Below are 19,317 nucleotides of genomic sequence, written 5' to 3' on the forward strand. Positions count from 1 at the left end.
GACACCATTTTTTGGAGGAAAAACGGGGTCGACTTGGGTTTTGAAAAATGAAACGGGAGTCGCCACCAATCCTTTTTAATAGGTGTGATTGGATTACCTTGAAAGTGGTTGTTTTTAATAAACAATTTTGATTTTATTAAAACAACAAGTTTGGTCCACGAAATTCAGAAAAACGGGTTCGGGAGTCGGTTATGCACGAGGAAGGATTAGCACCCTCGATACGCTCAAAATTGGTACCTAGTTGGTTACTTAATGTCTTAATGTCGAAAAATTAAGAGCTTTGAAGAAATTTAAAAATACGATCCTTGTATTAAAACTTTAAAAATTTTAAGAAAAATGAGCATATTTCACGTTATTCGAGAAAGAGAATCATATCCAGTAAGTTAGGACACAACGTCTCGAATTCCCGATACGTGAATGAAAAATGCTTATTTAAAAGATATTTAACTATCTTGGATTAGAAAAGGGATTACGACCAGTAAGTTAGGACACGATCCTTTTTCAATTCCCGATATCGTTTAAAACTTGAGTATGAAAATATTCGTGTAATAAAGTTTAAAAGAATATTCAATTGTTTAAATCAAATGAAGAAATCGCAACCCAATACGTAAGGGCACAATTTTTCAAAATATTAAACATTGAATATTGTATTTATTTCGAAAAATCCTCGTATCGAGAAAACAACGTGTCACATCCAATGCGTTAGGACACGACGTATTGAATTCTCGATAATGAGCTTTTTATCATTTTTAAAAGAGTAATCTCGATTATTTAAATTCAACGAAGAAAATCGGAACCCAATACTTTAGGGCTCGATTCTCTCGAAGATCCAAAATACTGAATATTACTTATATTTTTAAAATTTCTTTTTGAAATCTAAAAAATGGGTGTAATGAAATGATGATGATAATGTAAGTAAAATAATCACGAGCAAAACAAAATATAAATAAGTAATCAGACTAATATATAAAAAATACCAAACAGACAAACCTAAGCAAGATAAAATAACAATAGCAAACATGTACATGAAGAAAATAAATAAAGATATATATATGAATTATAAAAATAATGGAAATATATAAAAACATGTATATATGAAAGTATGTATATATAAATTAAGGAGTATATAAAAAATATAGAATTACGTATATATATACGAAAATTAAGAATATGTATATAAATATATATATGTGTGTATATATAAGGTATAGAAAACATATATATAAAAATACATATATAAAGAAGTATAGATATATAAGAAAATATAAACATATATATAAAATAAGGTGTAAAGATATATAAATAGTTATATAATAGTAATATAATAGAACAAGTTTATTTAAAATTTAAATAAGTAAATATAAATAAAAATATAACAATAATAAGGAGGAACTAATAGTATAATAATAGTAGCGTAAATATATATACATAAAGGAAAAATATAATAATAATAACTAGATTAGTTAATAAAACAACAAAAATAACAAAATGGACCAATTTGAACTAAAAATAAAATTCAAAGGTTAAAACTATAATAAAATAGGCAGAGGAGGACCAAAACGGAAGGGCGTGAAAGGAAGAAGGACCAAAGAGGGAAATAACCCCTCGCTTATAAAACGCACAGCTTGAAAATGGACGAGATTGTAAAGCAAAATAGATTGCAGGGAAAAATTAAAAAAAAAACAAAAGAGCTCGATTGCAAAATCATTTAAAATCGGAAGGGCTAAAAGCGAAATTAGCCCTTCCACTAAAAAACACGTGGATCCTAGCCTGGAGCGGGTCGGGCGGATCGGATCAAAGCCAAAACGACGTCGTTTTGGGGCTTAAGGACACCGGCCAAAACGGCGTCGTTTTATCAGGGTATAAAAGCCACTATTTGGGAAAAAAATCATTTGGCATTTGAGAAAGAAAAAAAGAAAGAGGGAGAGGATTTTCTCTCTAGACTAAGTCCAGGTTCCGGCAAGGGGGCCGCCGCACTGTCGTCGTCGGCGTCGCACCGGCCACCGTACACGGTGGTCGAAAAATTAAAAAAAAAGGTAAATTTTTTTTTCATTTTTTATGTTCTTGCATTGATAGAGAAAGAAATAAAAAAGGCTAATGCGTAAAAAAACGAATGGAAAATCACCTTAGATCTCCTTTGTTTTGAATCTGTTTTTCTCTTTTTTATTCCTAAAATATTCATACAAAATTAACAAAAAAATTAGAAGAAGACCCCTTTTTTACAAAACCTCAAGATCGGTTCCCCTCCCCTTTTACAATCTGTTCAAAAATGGCTTTATAGTCGAAAAATACAAGGCCCTCCCTATTGCTTTTCAACTTGTTTCTTTTTTGTTGTTTGTCTACTTTGTTGTGTTGTCTTTTCATTTTGCAGGGCGGTTGGAGCAGGTGGGCAGAGACGCGGCGCTGGTCAGGGGTGTGGCGGTGGCAGGAGTGCCACTTGCAATGATGTGACGGCGGCGGCACTAGGGTTTCAGAAAACCTGAAACCCTAGTTTGACTCCTTGTTGGGTTTGGGGTTATTTGGGCTTAGTCTTTTAATTTGGGCCCCGGGTTGTAATTGGGTTTTGGGTAGATTTTAGATGGGTTTGTGGTGGACCAGGCAAAATGGGCTTGTACAACTGCCCATCTTTGCTCGTTATCGTGTAACGAGAATAGAGCAAAGACCAAGAAAGACCAATTTTGCCTTGATCCTCTCCCTTGATTTTACCTTGAATTTTGGCCAGATTGCTGCCCAAATCGTGTCTTTCCAAAAAACTTATTATTTCCCTCCCCCCTTTGCCAGATACTGTTTGCAATGGTAGCCTTCTGTGGCTGAGCCCTCAACGTCAAATCCCAGCCCATTTCCATTTATTGCATCCTATATTGTAACCTCATCGGGCAGAAATTATCACCATGGCCTAGGCAGCCACATAAGAAACAAAACAAAATTAATTTTTTCAAACTTGAACTTTGCATAAATAAAACTTGAATCGGTGATCATAATTTTCTTTCTTCTTTTCAGAGGCTTTCGAACATCAATCTGAACTCTTGTATTTAAGTTATAAAATTTGCTTGGTATATTTCATGAAGTTAAAATTATTTGATAAATTTAATTTTTAAAATTTTAAAGGTAAAGTATTTAAATGATAATTTTAAAAGAAATAAAATAAAAAGAACTTAAAAATTTTACATTAAGTAATAAATTGTTCATTATCTACTTATCATTTTCTACACTTTTTTCATTTAAAAAAAAGTTATCATTTACATTTTATTATGAATTATCAAACACGATTAAAAAAGTTTAACCACTAAAAATATTAATTTTCAATTGATTTAATTTTTTCAATGGTTTATCAAACAACCTAAGTGTTCCATCAATTCCAACAATTTGGTTAAATTCTGCTATTAGTCCTTGTACTTTGCAAAGTTGTGGATTTAACTCTATAGTTTAATTTTTAATTTTAGTCATTGCACTTTTCAAATTGGTCAATTTTAGTCTTGTACTTTTAGGATTTTGAAATTTTAGTCATGACCCAAACAATAGCAATTAAATACTTTTGGTTAAATCCAATTATTAGTCTTTTATTGTGTGTATACTTGTAGATATAGTTTATATTCTCCAATTGGAGCATTCTAAGTCCCTATACTCTTTAAATTTTGAAAATTTAATCTTGACACAAATGATTGCCGTTAATCCATTAATTGAATTTTTAGTATGTAATATGTGAAAATAAGAAGCTAACATGATATTACATATATGGTAATATGTTTGGCGCATCAAATTTCAAAAATAGCATAACTTAATTAAATGAATTTAACAATTATCATTTTGTGAGAACTGAAATTTTAAAATTTGAAAAATAAAGAACTTAAAACATCAAAATTAAAGTAGAAGAATTAAATCCACAACTTTAACAAACTACAAGTACCGATAGCCAAATTTAACCCTTTTGATCGAAACAACACAAAGCATTACTCAATTAGTCAATTAAATAAATTATCGCAGCTGTACATATTTTATATATTTATAAAATATATTTTTTATGTAATGTAGCCTCAATTATTACCTATTCCTACTTAGTTTTTTTTTTTTTTAGTTTTTGTCATTTATAATAAGTTGTTGATTGAGTCTGAGTTCGATTAGTACATGTATTGTTGCTAATACAGGATGACGTAAGTTTGAATACATTGAAGTACATTATCCTCCTATTTATTAATTAGGGGGAACTATACCTAATTTTAGACATTCTATCAAAAAGAGTAGATACTTGTTCAATGGGTTACAAGTTAATACCAAAATATTTAATAAAATATATCTTTATAACTTTTTGTACCCTTTATAATGTTTTATGCATATTTTAATATTTTGGTACCATCTCGTAATTTTTTGTATGCTCTAGGAATTTTTGGTATACTTTTGAAATTTTTCGTAGTCTCTCGAAATAAAATTTCTGGTACTCCCTCATAATTTTTTATAATCTTTTTTTTTTTTATAATCCCTCATGTTTTTTTGTTTTCCTATATAACTTTTTTGTACTCTCTTATATTTTGGGTACTCGTATTTTTTAGTATTCCCTTATATTTTTTGATAATCCCTAATATTTTTTTAGTACTTTCTCATTTTTTTTTGTATTTTCTCATAATTTTTTGTATGCCCTAAGCATTTTTGGTATACTTTCAAAATTTTTTGTAGTCTCTCGAAATAAATTTTCTGATAGTCCCTCCTAATTTTTTTTTATAATCCCTCATGTTTTTTTTGGTATTCTCATATAATTTTTGTACTCTCTTATATTTTTGAGTACTCGTATCTTTTAGTATTCCCTCATTTTTTTATAATCCCTAATATTTTTTTTGGTACTTTCTCATTTTTTTATATTTTTTCATAATTTTTTGTATGCTTTCGAATAAAGATTTGGAATGAAAAATATAATTTTGGAGTAAGTAATAATATTATTTTTCATATTAAGAAATTTCAATGAAATTTTATAGACGCAAAAATTGATAACTTTTAAATTATTATTTCATGATAATATTTAGTATTGAAAAATTAGATATAATGATAATTTTAAAAAAATGAAAAATGAAAATAAATAAATTAAATTTAACAAGACTAATCAATTTTTGGTATCCTCCTAGAACTTTTAATATTCTATTGTAATTTTTTGTACTCTTTTATGTTTTTTTTTAGTCTCTCATAATTTTTTGTATTTTTTTTTGTATACTTTTTAGTATTACCTCATAATTTTTAGTATTTTCGCATGATTTTTTTTTTACTTTTTATTTTTTTATTTCCTTATAATATTTGGTATTCCCTCGTAATACTTGGTACTCCTTCATATTTTTTTATATTCCCTTATATTTGGTATCCCCTTATAATTTTTGGTATTCTCATAATTTTTGACACTCCCTCATATTTTTGGGTATTTTTTTCATAGTTTTTGGTATAATTTCAGAATTTTTGGTATCGTTTTGAAATTAGGATTTGAAATAAGAAATATAATTTTGGAGTAAAAAAATTATTTTTGCAAAATTTCAATGAGATTTTGTAGACAAAAAATTGGTAACTTTTAAATTGTTAAATTTTCATGCTAATATTTGGCACACAAAAATTATATATAATAGTAATTTTAAAAATATTGGAAAATTAAATAAATACATCAAATCTAATAAGCTCAAATATTTGGTAATTCCTTATAACTTTTTGTACTCTCATAATATTTGGTACTTCCTATTTTTTTTGGTATTCCAATAATAAATTTTGGCACTCCATTTTTTTCGATATTCCCTCACATTTTTTAGTATACCCTTAAAATTTTTGGTATGGTTTCTAGAGGATTTTGAATTTCATATTAAGAAATTTCAATAAATTTTGTAGATGGAAAAAATTGGCAACTTTTAAATTATTAATTTTTCATGCTAACATTCGGTAAAAAAATCATATATTTTTAAAAATATTGAAAAGAAAAATAAAACAAGTTTAATAAGATAACCAAGTTTTGGTAGTATCAAAACTTGCAAGGGAATATCAAAAATTTTTAGCTAATACAAAAAAACATGAGAGAGTATAAAAAATGAAAAGGGAACACAAAAATAAAAATAAAAATAAAGGGAGTACCGAAAAACATGGAGGAGTATCAAAAGGGTACCAAAAAATTATGAGAGAATATAAAAAAAAATGAGAAAATACCAAAATACATAAAGAAGTACCAAAAATCATGATGAATTACCAAATATTGGTTAATCTTATAAAATTTGTTTTATTTTTTTATTTTTTTAAGATTTATCCTTATATATAAAGTTTTTCCCCTCAAGAAAATTCCATTAAAAATTCACAATATGCAAAATAATATTTTTATTAAAATTAAATATTTTGGATAATTTCGAAGGTGTACAAAAAGGTGATGAGAATTTATAAAAGAAAGGAGGGAGTAAAAAAATTATGAGGCGTGTATAAGGGAATAAAAAAGGTGAAAAAATATAAAAAAAAATTGAAAAAGGTAAATGAGAGAATAAAAGAACATGAAAAAGTGCCAAAAAAATTATGAAAAACATACAAAAATTCTTAAGTTAAAGAAAAAGGAAAAGAGCCTCTAACCTATAAACAGTGGTTTACTTATTTATTTCTCTCTTTTTAAAATGGCTCAGATCTAAATATTTTAAATCTAACGGCTATTTTTATTTTATGAAACGCGCCGCAAAATTTGTATGAATTTCACTTCCTGAAAATGTTACTGCGATATTGTTTATTTTTGGTCATATACTGAAATGTTAAATTTGAAAAAGTCCAACCCAGACAGATTGAATTCAACCGAGACGACAAAATAATAGCGGTGGCTCGTCGGCTCTCGAGCTATAGATCTGTGTGTGGCCTACTCAATCATGTCTAAAATTTAAGCCTCTTTATTTTAACTCCCTTGTCCTTGTCCAGATTAAAAACAAAGTAAAGGGCAGAAGAAAAAGCAATGGCAATGGCAGTGACGATGGAGGTTGGAAACGATGGTGTCGCTGTCATTTCCATCTCTAATCCTCCCTTGAATATCATCAACGCTGCAAGTATGCTTTAACTTATCACTCCTTTGATCCTTGCACTTATCTATACTATGATTCTCTCTCTCTCTCTCTCTCTCTCTCTCTCTCTCTCTCTCTCTCTCTCTTTTGATGTTTTATTCGTTTGGAAATTTATTTATTTATGTTTGTTGTTAAATTTCTGATGGTACACAGTGCTAGCCGCACTGAAGGAGAAGTTCGGTGAGGCTACTAGGAGAAGAGATGTCAAAGCTATTGTTTTGACTGGTGAGCTTTGGAGTTCCTTGCTCATTTTATTGGATACCTTTCCTTGAAAAAAATAAGAAATTATATTAAAACCCATACATAAGAGGATCTGGAGTTTGCGTAAGTTACGAGACTGATTCTTTCTAATTATAGTTTTCAATTGTTTGTTGTGAAAAAGAACCATAGCAAAGTGCAAGCACGGGAAAGGTGGTCATGTTAAAAAGTTGTTTTTAATACTGGAGATTTTTTGCTGATTCTTTGCCTTCTCATGATAATTGAAGGCAAGGGTGGAAGGTTTTCAGGGGGTTTTGACATCAATGCTTTTCAGAATCCCAGCGGTATGAGTTCTTCTTTGTTGGTTGTCACCTTTTCAATCAAGGTTGTACTTGTTTGCATGTTTTATACGTTTTCTGGAAGTACTAAAGTATGCATCAATAAATGTTGGCACGACAGGTGATACTTCGGATCGAACAATTGAATCAATTGATCTTGTTCTCAACACTATAGAGGGTGCGTACTTGTCCTTGGCCTTTATGATTTTCTTGAACTTAATACTTCGGATTCACCAAATCCCTTGTTGACATGAAGAAGTGAAATAAGTTCAGTGCATCCAGTATCAAAGAAGGCTGCAGTTCACACTAGGGAAATACTTTCTAGTTTAAAATTATTATATCACTGGTAGTAATAGCCATATGTCAAGAATAACATATTTGATGACACTAATTCTTTCAGATATCTGATCATAATTGAGTCCCCTACGCCAAAACTTCCTAAAACATCTCAAGAATATGGAATACACGTATAGACCCTGCCAGGGTTTAAACAACTAACTTGATTTCATAATATCCTTAGTAATACCTAGTTTAGGGTTTAGCGACAAGACATTCTCAGGAAACAGGTTAAATTCATTATTTGTAATTACCCAAAAATTATCTACTGTAATCTTGAAAACGCCAATGTTGGTCTTCCATAATCTAGATTGCAAGAAGCCAGTTGTTGCGGCTATTGAAGGATTGGCTCTTGGTGGTGGCTTAGAATTGGCAATGGTTTGTATTTTCTGCTGAGGAACACTGGTGATTCACTTCTTTTGTAGCCACTTTGATTGTCAAAATCATAGCTGAATTCTTTCATTCTATTCCAACCTCATACAGGGTTGCCATGCTCGTATTGCTGCTCCAAAAACTCAATTAGGGTTGCCAGAGTTGACACTTGGGGTGATTCCTGGACTCGGAGGTATGGCTGCTTTCTTATGTGGAACTTCAAACATAGCTTTGTTCTTCTGGTGAAATAGTGCTTTCGTTGAGGTGAGGTTTACAAACATTGACTTGTTCTGTAATATGGTTGTTTTTTAAGGTACTCAAAGTCTTCCAAGGCTTGTTGGGGTATCAAAGGCTATTGAAATGATGCTGGTAAGACTGTTATGGGTAGAGCAGAGACATATCATAGTGGTTGACCATCATATTAAAATATGTGGTCTTGATTCCTTAATTTTGTCTCATTAGTTTCTTTTGCTTGGTTAGAGGCATCATGCAGTCCTGTTTCTGGTTGGTGATAAAATCTTTGAACTATCATTCATTTCCCACTGGATTTAACTTTGCTCAATGGTTCTGATAGAATGATTATAGAAATCACTGCTGCAAGTAAGCTTTGGAAGTACAAAACCACCATCTTTTCCTTCTTAATACGAGACCCCAACCATGGTTACTTCCTTTTGAGATCCATGCTTCTTTCCTGGAACTAATTTTGCATGGTTAAATGATTTATCTAGGCAATTTTTTTGTCATTAAATCTAATTCGGTTTAAACTTACTCTTAACAGTTTTCTAAGCCAATAATGTCTGAAGAAGGAAAGTTGCTTGGTCTTATTGATGAAATAGCAACCTCTGAAGAGTTAGTTAGAGTGTCTCGACTACACGCTTTGGAAATTTCTGACGGACGTAAACCATGGGTGCATTCTCTCCACAGGACAGACAAAATCGGATCCCTGTCTGAAGCACAGCAGTTGTTAAGAACTGCTAGAGAACAAGCCAAAAGAACAGCTCCAAATATGCCTCAACACCTTGCATGCCTTGATGCTGTTGAGGAGGGCCTTCTCCTTGGAGGATATAAAGGGCTTCTAAAGGTATTTTGGTTCGGAGGCCTTGAATTTACTAGACATTAAACATCAACGTTTATTCTGTTTCCTAATGCTAGTAACATCAAGCTGACTATCTCAGGAAGAACCATTTATTCCCACCACAGTATGTTATGTTCGGAGACAACTTTTATTGGATTCTAACCTTTCAATTTTCATTATTTCATCTCGTACAATCTACTAGTTAATTTGCCTTGCGACATCTGGATTGTAATAAATCATATACATTCTTATTGTAACAGGAGGCAGCAGTGTCCAAAGAATTAGTTCAGTCAAACACTACGAAAGCTCTTACTCATCTTTTTTTCGCCCAACGTGCTACAGCAAAGGTACCTAATGATTCCTAGAATTTGTTATCTCTTTGATTCCCTCTTGCAGTGATTTTGAGTTGAATGATGGATTGAGTGAGTTCTAAAAACTGTTCTTGATGCATTGCCATCCTTTTGCAATTAGGGAATCCATTGCTTTTATTACGAAAGTTGATTGGTTGGTAGTGAGAAATTGTAATGTTTCGGCAGTAAAAAATTTTCCATGAATTTTTGCTTCTTCAGGTGCCAAACATTACTGACGTCGGCCTCAAACCAAATCATGTCAAGAAAGTTGGTATCATTGGTGGAGGCATAATGGGCTCTGGAATTGCTACATCTCTTATGCTTAGCAACATAACTGTTTTCCTCAAGGAAATCAACTCTGAATATCTTCTAAAAGGAATGAAAACAGTAGAAGGTGGCTATTACATTGATACATTATGTGCTCCATTTGTGAATATAGTACTCTGAATATAGTTTTAAGGATATTATAATATTTGGATGTTAATCTTTACAAAAGGCCTGTTGGAGGGTTGGATTACTGAAATATAGTACAGTATGACACGAATTTTCACAAGAATGCTCGTCCCCCCCCCCCCCCTCATTTTATCATATAATTGTAGAATCATACCCAATACTTATGCTTGAATGTGTGTCAAACACAAGTATTACATGTTTTCCTTTTGGTGGCAGCAAATATCCAAAGCCTGGTAGCTAGAGGAAAAGTGACACAGGATAAGGCAAGAAAAGCCCTTTCTATGCTCGAAGGAGTTTCTGACTATTCAGATTTTAAGGAAATGGATATGGTCATAGAGGTGGGATATTTTGTCATCAGCAACTCAAAATCTTGGGTTGCTTTTGTCTCTTTGCTAATTTGGTATATCAGAAGATAATCTCAAGTTGGCCAAACAGAATTTTCCTATATTGTTCCAGCTCTTCATTTTCCAATGCATATCTGGTCAGGAATATGACAATATGACCCTTCAAATACATGTATTTGTCCAAACTTAGAAAAATTGGAAGTGCTCATGACTAGCCAAAAATTCATTCCCAATAGTTGGACTTGAGTCCGAGGAACATAGGAATTTTCTATTCTTACTCGAGTCTATAGAAGTGTGTATGATCACTCCAATTTAGAACTAGGCGTTTGCTTTCCCAAGCAGCCATTGTTGACCAAAGCCTTCAAGCTATCAGGAAGAAGATTGTGAATAAGAAAACATAAGTGATGTCCTCTAGCATTTCCAGCAAGTCAGTCCACACAGGATTTAGCTTCAGAATAAGCATATGCAACCTGGCACCATCAATCTTTTTTGCAGGACATGATCTGTCCAGAAATTTGAGGCAGAATAAAAATGATCTAATTGAACTTTTACCTCTGAATTTTTTGTTTATCAAATTTTACTTAGTAACTTCGGTTTTTTATGACATCAGAGGATTTAGAAAATATAAGACGCATATATGCCTAACTATCTTTACTGGCTGAAGTTGTTTACTTCATTTATTCCTTTTGCAGGCGGTTATTGAGGACATTCCATTGAAGCAAGAAATATTTAGCGAGCTCGAGAAGGTCTGCTCTTCTTGCTGCATTTTGGCTACAAATACATCCTCCATTGACCTTAGTGTAATTGGAGAAAAGACCAAATCACAAGATCGTATCATTGGGGCTCATTTTTTCAGGTTGTTAAACTTGTTTTAGTTGTATGCTAATGTATTTATTATTACCATCGTAATAGTCTGACTTATGTATAACGTAAAATGAATTGTTTTAACATGAATTTCTGTCAGGTTTGCCATATCACCACCACCGTCATCTGCTTTAGTGGAAGCATGTGCTGCTATTAACTGAAATGAACTATATTTTGTTGGATTGACACTAAAATGTTTTTGTATTATCGAAAACTTGACTACTTTGTTATCTGAATGTCTTTTTTGTATGATTCTCTGATGAACAGTCCTGCTCATATAATGCCTCTCCTGGAGATTATACGAACAGAGAAAACTTCTCCGCAAGTTATTCTTGATCTCCTAACAGTTGGGAAAATAATGAAGAAAGTTCCTATTGTGGTTCTTAATTGCACTGGCTTTGCTGTTAATCGATCATTCTTCCCCTATATGCAAATTCCACATCTTTTGGTCCATCTTGGTGTGGACTTGTTCAGAATTGACAGAGCGATCAGGAACTTCGGCTTTCCTTTAGGTCCATTCCAGTATGTTTCTTCCCATTCCCAAAGTAGTTTATGCGACTTTTGAGTTTAATGTGTGTATTGGTTCATGGATAATCTCTTTTACGAGATAGAAAATGGGTGAAATACAAGTACAAACTACATATAGGTCCAAATAGAAATTGTAATGATGATTTTGGCATAATAATAGCAACATTAACTTGTGCAAATCCAGTTGCTCCCACTTGCATGGTTTATGTTACTTGTGCCATGCATAATTACTTAGGAAGCTCTATTTCAAATTAATGAATGTAGAAATGCCTTCTGAATGAATAGTGATAATTTATTCTTTTCAATTGCAATACTTGCAGGCTTCAAGACTTGGGTGGATTTAGACTAGGCAAGGCTTCTGGGAAAGAATATGAAAATGCATTCCCTGATCGAACATTCAGGTCTCCATTGACTGAACTTTTGTTGAAAAATGGACGAAACGGTAAAAGGAGTTTTTGGTTTTTCTTTCTGTTCATGTTTTTAATAATTTTTTATTGTCTAGCATTTCGAATCATTGGTTTTTTTTCTTGGTATTTTAGGCAAAAGCAACGGGAAAGGATTTTATGTTCATGAAAAAGGAAGCAAGCCAAAACCTGATCCATCAGTGCTACCTATTGTTGATGAATCTAGAAAGCTTATGAATATTATGCCTGGTGGAAAGGTATTTGGCCTCTTATTTTTCTTTAAGAAAAAGTTGTATGACATGAAATTTTGTACACTTGGGGGCTCATTCCTCTGCTGGAAGCATTCTGTGTGCCAATGCATTAAGAACAAAAAAACACTATATCTTCCGTTGTTTTTCTGATTTATTTTTGTTGGGTCTCATTCAACAGCCTATATCAGTTACAGATGAGGAAATTACCGAGATGGTATTGTTTCCAACGATTAACGAGGCATGTCGTGTTTTGGATGAGGGTGTCGTTGCTCGAGCATCAGACCTTGATGTTGCATCTGTACTCGGAATGAGCTTCCCATCCTACTGGTAACTACTTCGCCACCAATTTTTAGTCTCTGCAACTTGAACTCAAGAATAGTCTCTAAAGTTTGGAGAATTTAATGGTTCCATTGTTAACTACCATAGGATCTGCTATTAAGAATCACTATTTGCTAATAGATTGCCTGCCAAATTCAGTCACTATTTGCTATAAGAAAATGAATTTGGTTTCTTGCACTCTCTATGTTACGGTTAGTTACTTGATCTCTTATTTTCACCATGTCTTATAAAACAATAGCTTTGGTTGCAGTGGTGGTATCATGTTCTGGGCAGATACAGTTGGGTCGAAGCATATCTATTTGAGCCTCAAGAAATGGTCAGAAATGTACGGTAGCTACTTTAAACCATCGAGATATTTGGAAGAAAGAGCCATGAAAGGCATGCCACTGGTAAGAACTAAGAACTCTTATCCTTATTTTAAAGCTTGTTTGAATGGTTCAACAATGTAATTGCATTCATAATGCTCATTAAGTTTCAACTCAATCCAATGTTTATTGATAAAAAATATGGATCGATCTGCATGATTTGCATGAATAGAGTATGGAATATAACTGTCAGATTAAATATACAAATCGTGAAGAAAAAATTACAAAAGCATCAAATTAAATTAGTTTTATACTAATGTGATATCTACATTCCTACTCTTCTTTTTCTTTTGCAGAGTGTTGCAGTAGAAGCAAAATCATCTCTAAAATCGAACTCAAAGTTGTAGTCCGACAAAATAATGGCGATGATTGGATGAAAAGCAGTGTAATACATAAGTCTACTTATTGCACGCAAAACTTAAAAAAGGAAAAAGAAATTGGTGTTTGTCCTAGTTTCTGTTAGGATTCAGTTAATTTTTATTCAGTAAAACTCCTATTTTATTGGGATTGAATCAAAACTCTCATTTTATTGGGATTAAATAAAAACTCCCATTTTATTGGGGTTCATGATTGTTACAGGAATTATTGGTTGTCATTCTTATCTTTAATTTGTTTTACATAGGTTACTTAATTTTAGCCTAGTTTATTTTGGAAGGCTATATATATAGCTAAGAATGTTTCAATTTCTATGCATCAAATTTCTCCCATACTTCAGTTTTTATAAGCTTTCTTTTATTTAAAGCATTTTGGTATGAAGAGGGTTGTTTTGCTTTCTTTTATTCCAAATGCCATACCAAAATATGACAATAACAATGATTCTGAGTGATTTGTAGTCAAAACAGAGGGTTCTTTTGCTTGTTGAAATTTGATGGACATTACCTTTAGGTGATGCTCACGGTGGAGAATGAAATTCCTGTAGCAACAAAAGGTGTGGTTATGATAAAAGCACAAAAGAACATCACTGATCAGAAGCTAAAAGACTTAAAAGCAAAGAATATTTTTTTCAAGCCTGGAATAGTTTGGTCCTAGAGATGGTTCTCCAAAAAGATACAACAAATGACATATGGGATTCTAGGAGTAGAAATGTCTAGGTTTCACATGAGTTGAGTGTGCATAAGAAGAGTTTGAGGTACTTCACATGAAGATAGAAAGAATGAGTACAATGCTCAAACTCTTACCATTGTTAACAAGATGAAAGCAAATGGTAAAAAGGAGATGTTGAAAAGATTTTGTGTTTCATGACTCTTTTAAGTTTGATAATGTTGTGTACTCCATAAAGAAGTCTAAGGATATAAGCATGTTAATCTTTGATAAGCTGCAAAGCAGTTTGCTTGTGCATGAACAATACATAAGCTTTCATGCTGAGGAAAAACATGCTTTAAAGATTTCTCATGGAGGTCAATTTGGAAGAAAGGGTTTAGGTAATGGAAGAGGAGGATATGGAAGGAGACGAGGCAGACAAGGTCTTGACAAAGCCATGGTGGAGTATTATAATTGTCACTAGCTTTGGAATTTTCAATGATGTAAATTTAGAAGAGATTGAAGAGAAGAGAGAGAAAAGAGGTTGCTATTGAACTATTGCAGCCATGAGAAAATAAGGGGAAGAAGGAAAAGTAGAGAAGAGGAAAAAAAGAAAATAAAAGAGTTTATATTTTGAAAATTTTGCTTAATTATCCCCCAAGCTTAGAGTGCTATTTATACTATCTAAGAATATACAAAAGAAAGAACACAATCTCGGATTTACAACCTAAAATACAAAATTTTAAATATTACAATCTCTAAATTACACCCTTTCAAGCTGGAGCATATATATATCATATGGTCCTAATTTGTTAAATATATACTCAATACGAGATTTCCTAATAACTTTAATGAGAATATGCGCTAACTAATCAATAGAATTGACAACTAAAGGCAATACATTGCCTCACAAAGTGACAATCTATTTTTATGTGTTTTGTCATTTCATAGAAAACCGATTTGTGGTCATATGTAGTTCTACTTGATTATTATATGAACTTTATTAGGCTGTCAATTTCACATCGCGATTCATGAAGAAGTTGTTTCAACCAAATACGTTCACAAGTGACTAAGGCCATGGCTTAATGCTTTGTTTCTACACTTAACCTTACCATAACATCTTGCATTTTTACTTTTCCATGATATTAGGTTCTTTCCAATAAAGACATAATATCATGAAGTAGACATTCTATATAAGGAGATCCTACCCTATCAACATTTAAATACCCAATGACCTATGTATTTCCCTTATCTTCGTATAACAAACCGTGTCCGTGAACACTTTTGAGGTATTGAAGGATGTGTACTATTGTATTTTAATGACTATTATATGGAGCTTAGAGAAATTGACTTACCACACTTACTAGAAAAGAAATATTGACATGCAATAGTAAGATAGTTCACTTTCTCAATCATCTTTCAATATTGACTATGATCTTTTAGTGGCTTCCCTTATCTCATAACAAGTTTAACATTAGGGTCTATTGGTATATCAATAGGCTTACAACTCAACATCCTAGTTTTTCCATTATATCCAACGATACTTCCACTGAGAAATAGCAATTCATGTGTTTGATTGTGCCACCTCAGTGCCCAAAAAAAGTTTTTAACTTTCCCAAGTCTTTAGAATAAAAGCGGTTGAAGAGATGTTACTTGAATTGCACTATCCCTTTATGATCATCACCTATGATAGGAATATCATCTACATATATACTACCAGATAGATAAACCTGCGATAAGTGTTTTGATGGTAGAAGACTAAGTTATCTACTTCACTCTTTTTCATCCCAAATGGTTGGATAACAACACTGAACTGCCTAAACCAAGCTCTCAAGGACTGCTTTAAACCATAATGAAAATTTCATGATCAATGTGCTAATCTAGACTCCCCTTAAGCAATTAAATGAATAGTCTAGTAATTCATTGCAGTAAGGGAGATCAAGAGTCGAATTGAAGTGATCTTGGAAACTAGGGAGAATGTTTCTCCATAATAAAGGTTAGAAACCTATGTAAATCCTTAGGAAACTAAACATGCCTTCAACCGGTCTATCATTCCATCAGAATTGGCTTTAATTGTGTATACCCATCAATAACTAACAAAAATTTTACCTAGTGGTAATTATTATTTACAATAGTGTCGAAAACAATGGTTTAGGGATCACAATTATGATGAAAGAGTCAATAAATGTTATTTATTTATATTTACCAATCCATTATAGTGTTTTTGTAACAGCCCATTTTCAGTGAAATCAGAACAGTGATTTCGGGACCACAAATTTGAGTCAGAAAGAAAATTTATTTTAATAAGATTGCATGGTATGCATTATGATAGGAAAGACGTATGAAAATTTTGATAAGAGAATTTTACCGATTTTATATTTCATTAGGAGGAAAGGACCAAATTGCATAAAATTCAAAAGTTGAATTCTAGTAGCTATAGGTTGCAAATAGCTATAGAATTCAAAATTTGAGGTCCTTATATGGCAATTAGACCATTAAATGTAGTTATTAGATATTTATGATGATTCATCCATGGAAATTTAAGAAAAGAAAAGGACTAAATTGGAAAAAGGAAATAATAAAAGATGATATTTTAACTAAATAGAAAATATCATCATTTTATATCATCTTCCCCAAATTTTTCTATGGAAACCCTAGCTAAGAGATAGAAATTCAAGCAAGCTTAATTGGGTAAGTAATCATGTCCCGTTTTCAGTAATTTTATATTTTCGAGATCGTAATAACCTAATCTATCTATTTTGGGGATTAATTTGGAAAGTTATCAAAGTATCAAAGTTTTTCCATGTATAAATACGCTGAGATTTTGAAATTTATGGTAGAAAATAAAAGGTTGTTGATAGATAAACAACTTTTGTAAAGTGAATTTTGATGAAATTATGATTTAGGGACTAAATTGTAAAGATGTAAAATTCATCGAAAATTTCTAATTTTTGTGAAATACATGAGTTGTAAATGTTATATGAAAAAATCAGCTAGGCTTGGATTAAGGATTGAATTGCATGAATTTTATTTTTCGAGCCTAGGGACGAAATTAGAATTAATCAAAAGTATGGGGGCAAAATGGTACTTTTTCCTAAAAAGTGAATTGGGTATATTTGAATATGAAATGTAATAAATTAATGGTTAAATTCATTTATATAGATCCGGAAAGACCAAATATAGAATTGGATCGAGGAAAACAAAAAGTATCTGATTAATAGATTCTTATATACGAACAAGTATCGAGGTAAGTTCGTGTAACTAAATTGTGTAAATTTATATGTTTGAATTAAATATTTTATATGTGAATTATGTAATTTTCATGTATATGAAATTGATCAAATATCCGATAATGCCCAATAAGTGTTAAATCCTGTTTGAACAAATGAAAATCGATGGATACAAGTTTCATGTATTGGTTGCGGTCTTGCATATGTTGCAGTCACACCATAGCTCAAAAGAGCATCCCGTATAAGCCCTCTCGAGCTTCCCGTTATATAGTTCTTGTGAGCTTCCCGTTATATGGTTCTTGCGAGCTTCCCGTTAATAGCTTTTAAGAGTATCCAAATCGGTTGTGATCTTACATATGTTGTGGGCACACCGCAGCTCTTATGAGCGTCCCGTTATATGGCTCTTCGTGAGCTTTCCGATTAAAGGCTCTTTGTGAGCTTCCTGATTAATGGCTCTTCGGAGCTTCCCGGTATGACTCGCTTGAACTTCCCGATATATAGCTATCTGAAGCTTCTCGATTAATGGCTCTTCGGAGCTACCTGTTATTTTCTCGCACGAGCTTCCCGACTATGGCTCTCATGAGCTTCCTGTTATTTAGCTCGGATAAGCTTCCCGTTACATGGCTCACATGAGCTTCCCATTATTTGGCTCGAGAGTGTGCTTCCCGAATATGAATTGACGGATTACAGTTTTATACACTTTGAGTGTACTACCAGTGTATCCATTAAAATTTCAAATAAATTCAACGGGCAAAGTTTTGATATGAGATAATCTTAATTTGAGATGAATTATTTTAAATGTATAAGATAGATGGATATATGATATAGAAAGTATATGTATTTGAAATTGTTGATGAGCTCATCTTTGTTACATGAAAAAGTACTTGGAATTCATACTAACTTGCTTGATGAGTATATGTGTTTAGGCAATTGGCCAATTTGCTTTGGGTGCATGTTATTTGTATGTTTATTTTAAATGATCATGAATGGTAAGTTAATTTCCTGTTATGTAAACTTACTAAGCATTAAAATGTTTACTTTGTTTTCTTTCTTCTATTTATAGTACTCGGAAGCTCGTGAAAGTTGGAAAATTGGTCGGAGTATCATCACACTATACTACAGCTCATTTTGGTATAAATAGCAAACTTATTTTGATATAATGGCATGTATAGACTAAGTTGGCCAATGGTGGTATGTAAATGGTTGGTTGTATCTAGCCATTGGAATGGCTAGTAATGACATGTTTGATGTATATGTGTGAGGTTATATCATGTTTAATATATGTGTATTTAGTATGGTTGGATTGAATTTTGGTAAATTTATATAATTATACAGTTAGGTAAGTTCGAATACATGAACATATGATTGGTCCCAAAAAATTCGCGAAATTTTTTAAAATTTATATAATTCTACTGCATCTAGGAGAAATTTTTAAAATTTCGCGAAAAATTCTCTGAGTTCCTGATTTAGTCCCAACTTGTTTCTAACTCATGAATTGGGTCTTGAGGGTCCATTTAAGGGACAATATGATTGAATATGATTGGTTTCGGATATGAATACTAAATGACATGAATTACCTGTATTTGTTCTATAAACTCTAGTAATACTCTATAACCCTGTTCCGGCGACGAAAATGGGTTAAGGGTGTTACAATTTTATTGATGTTTAAATTGGTGAATTCGTTCAGTAGGATAGAAATGAAAGTGCATGGACTAAATCGTAAGAATTAGTGACAAGCTGGTCAAATGAGCTTAATAAAAAAAATGTTCAAGGTTAAAAGTGGTAAATAACCACTATTACATGG

General features: G+C 32.1%; 1 protein-coding gene across 2 annotated transcripts; it reads left to right on the plus strand.

Annotated features, from left to right (window-relative positions):
* Positions 1 to 6,719: 6,719 nt before the first annotated feature.
* On the plus strand, positions 6,720 to 13,845 carry LOC107901248 (peroxisomal fatty acid beta-oxidation multifunctional protein AIM1). 2 transcript variants are annotated; one of them, XM_041095659.1, is made up of 18 exons: positions 6,720 to 7,031; positions 7,200 to 7,271; positions 7,532 to 7,588; positions 7,704 to 7,760; positions 8,229 to 8,296; positions 8,402 to 8,483; positions 8,604 to 8,659; positions 9,069 to 9,371; positions 9,626 to 9,712; positions 9,935 to 10,109; positions 10,385 to 10,506; positions 11,205 to 11,368; positions 11,644 to 11,898; positions 12,225 to 12,346; positions 12,444 to 12,565; positions 12,738 to 12,886; positions 13,137 to 13,287; positions 13,560 to 13,845. In XM_041095659.1, exons 1-18 carry the CDS (start codon positions 6,941 to 6,943, stop codon positions 13,608 to 13,610), a joined length of 2,184 nt encoding a protein of 727 aa, XP_040951593.1. In that variant the 5' UTR covers positions 6,720 to 6,940; the 3' UTR covers positions 13,611 to 13,845. The 2 variants fall into 2 exon arrangements, with proteins under 2 accessions (XP_040951593.1, XP_016682664.2); XM_016827175.2 differs by having other exon boundaries at positions 13,149 to 13,287.
* The last annotated feature ends 5,472 nt before the right edge of the window (positions 13,846 to 19,317 follow it).

Source organism: Gossypium hirsutum, chromosome D06 (genome assembly GCF_007990345.1).
Source record: "Gossypium hirsutum isolate 1008001.06 chromosome D06, Gossypium_hirsutum_v2.1, whole genome shotgun sequence".
Lineage (NCBI taxonomy): Eukaryota > Viridiplantae > Streptophyta > Magnoliopsida > Malvales > Malvaceae > Gossypium > Gossypium hirsutum.

Bases quoted from the DNA above. Each gene is read 5' to 3' on its own strand.
- LOC107901248 (XM_041095659.1), top strand. From the start codon at position 6,941: ATGGCAATGGCAGTGACGATGGAGGTTGGAAACGATGGTGTCGCTGTC. The intron at 7,032-7,199 runs GTATGCTTTAAC...GATGGTACACAG, and splicing joins GAATATCATCAACGCTGCAA to TGCTAGCCGCACTGAAGGAG. The intron at 7,589-7,703 runs GTATGAGTTCTT...TTGGCACGACAG, and splicing joins TGCTTTTCAGAATCCCAGCG to GTGATACTTCGGATCGAACA.